The sequence below is a fragment of the Nicotiana sylvestris genome, chromosome 11, assembly GCF_000393655.2.
Source record: "Nicotiana sylvestris chromosome 11, ASM39365v2, whole genome shotgun sequence".
NCBI classification, from domain to species: Eukaryota; Viridiplantae; Streptophyta; class Magnoliopsida; order Solanales; family Solanaceae; genus Nicotiana; species Nicotiana sylvestris.
In genome coordinates, this window is record NC_091067.1 from 155,617,101 (window position 1) to 155,619,370 (window position 2,270).

At 36.7% G+C, this 2,270-nt stretch overlaps 1 protein-coding gene across 1 annotated transcript; it reads right to left on the reverse strand.

Moving 5' to 3' along the window:
* Positions 1–1,453: 1,453 nt before the first annotated feature.
* On the reverse strand, positions 1,454–2,038 carry LOC138881883 (zinc finger BED domain-containing protein RICESLEEPER 1-like). Its single transcript, XM_070162179.1, has one exon. The coding sequence runs from the start codon at positions 2,036–2,038 to the stop codon at positions 1,454–1,456; it is 585 nt and encodes a 194-aa protein (XP_070018280.1).
* Between the last annotated feature and the right edge of the window lie 232 nt (positions 2,039–2,270).

Below are 2,270 nucleotides of genomic sequence, written 5' to 3' on the forward strand. Positions count from 1 at the left end.
TCCATCAGTTTAGGGCTCTTCTATGCCGAGTGCATCTACTAGTCATACCGGTGCGAGGGGTTCCCTTAAGTCCCCTTCTCCAGCACCTGGGAGTTGTTTTGAGTGTGGTGAGATGGGTCACATGTGGAAACAGTGTTCTCGTTGTTTTGCTAGTTCATCCCAGCAGAGGGGTCAGTTATCGGCTTCTGCATCAATTGCTTCATCACCACCCGCTCCGCCAGCTAGGGTGGAGATCAGTCAGCCAAGGGTCGCCCCAGAGGGAGAGGTCGATCAGGGGGCGGTCAGGCCCATTTCTATGCACTTTCAGGTAGACCCGATGGTATTGCTTCAGATACTGTTATTACAGGTATTGTTTCAATCTGCCACAGAGATGCCTCTGTATTATTTGATCCTGGTTCCACCTTTTCTTATGTGTCCTCGAATTTTCCTCGTTATTTGGGTACGCCCCATGAGTTTCTTGCTTTACCTATTCATGTATCTACCCCGGTAGGCGATACTGTTGTTGTAGACCGTATGTACCAGTCGTGTATGGTGACTATTAGGGGTGTGCATTCGATTTATCGATTCGATTTTGACCCTTATCGATAATTACTTATCGATTATCGATTTATACATATGCTTATCGTTATCGTTTCAATAAGGTTTCGATTTTTTTGATTTCGATTTATCGATATTTGGGCTTATCGATTCGGTTATCGATTACACCAATAAGAAAATTTGATGTTCCTTAAGTATAGAATAACTTAAGATAATCATAGTAAGTGGTAACAATTGTTCCTTCTACATACAGTAACATAAACTTTTTTTGCTCTCTCTTTTACGTTTTTTTTCCTTTGCTTGACTGTTCATTTGACCAGAAAAGTGTCAGCACACTAAAAACAAACTGAACAAGTTACAAATGCTTTTACAACAATCAGAAGTCACCAACATGCTACCAACTGATAACAAACAATCTCAAATAAAATGGACATGCTGACAAACCCTTTAGTGACAGGCTAAAGCCACATAATAAAACAATCTCAAATAATTTTAGTACACCTGAAATCAGAATGTTAAGTGCAGAACTGTTCTTATGAAAATTATTTTGGATGAACATTGAACACAATAGAGGTTAGAGCGTGCAATTGGACCTGCAGCTCTTCTTCTTGCACAGAGCAATTTTAAGACACCATGCTTTAAACCTGAAAGAAATTAAAAAAATATTAATAACTTTGTAATACATCACATTCTTTTACAAGTATATTATTTAAAATGGAGAACTTACATAGCAGCTAACAAACTTTAGCAAACATCGTCGGTGGAAGCTTCTTTGTCAAGATTAGTAAAATCTAATAAGAATATACATTAACAAGTCAAGCAATTAATATATTATTTAACTATCTTAGGCAATACAATAAAATTAATTAAAATATACATGCCTTCCTCGAGTGTCTCGAGAAAATCTAAATCTTCCTTAACATTCAGGAAGCGATTCACTTCGAAGCCAATCTTGAAGGCACACTAGAGTTTCAACCAATTTAGGAGTTAATGAACTCTTAAATTGGTCAAGAATACGCCCTCCGATACTAAATGCACTTTTATATGCCACACTTGAAATAGGAATATCAAGCACATCTCGAGACATCATACCAAGAATAGGAAATCTAGGTGAGTTCACCTTCCACCAAGCCAAGATATCAAACTCCGGTCTTTCATTTTCAGGATCTTCTGCAAGATACTTTTCCAATTCTGTTTTAGAATCTACACCTCCACTTGCAGCTTTATGTTTCCTTATTTCATCTAAGAGTGAACCTAAACCAGTTGAAGTTTCCATTGTGCTGAATGAAGAGCTTGGCAAAGAGGTAGAAACTTTACCACCATTATCTTTTGAAACCGACTTAGAGACATACTCATTAAACAATGAACTCATATAAGTATGAACCTCTTTTTCAATAATTGTTCCTTCATCATCTCCAAGCATCTTCTTAAGTACAAAACTAACAGTAGTAAACTTGTAGCGAGGATCCAAAACACAAGAAATGAAAATCATTTTGTTCATTTTTTTGGTTCACCCCAATACTTCTCAAATTTTTTCCACATACTTAATGCCATCTCACTCAACAATTTATCTTCAGTTGTTATTAATCGATTTAAGTAAACAACAACTTGACCAATTTCAATAAAATGGGCATTCGATGTTACATAAAGTGACCCAGACACCTTCAAAGTGAGATTATAAAATATTTCAAGAAATTGTGCAATTCTCTTTACCTCATCCCAATCAGTTCTTG

What these genes read in the sequence shown, in the direction of transcription:
- LOC138881883 (XM_070162179.1), bottom strand. Translation starts at nt 2,038, where the DNA reads ATGAACAAAATGATTTTCATTTCTTGTGTTTTGGATCCTCGCTACAAG.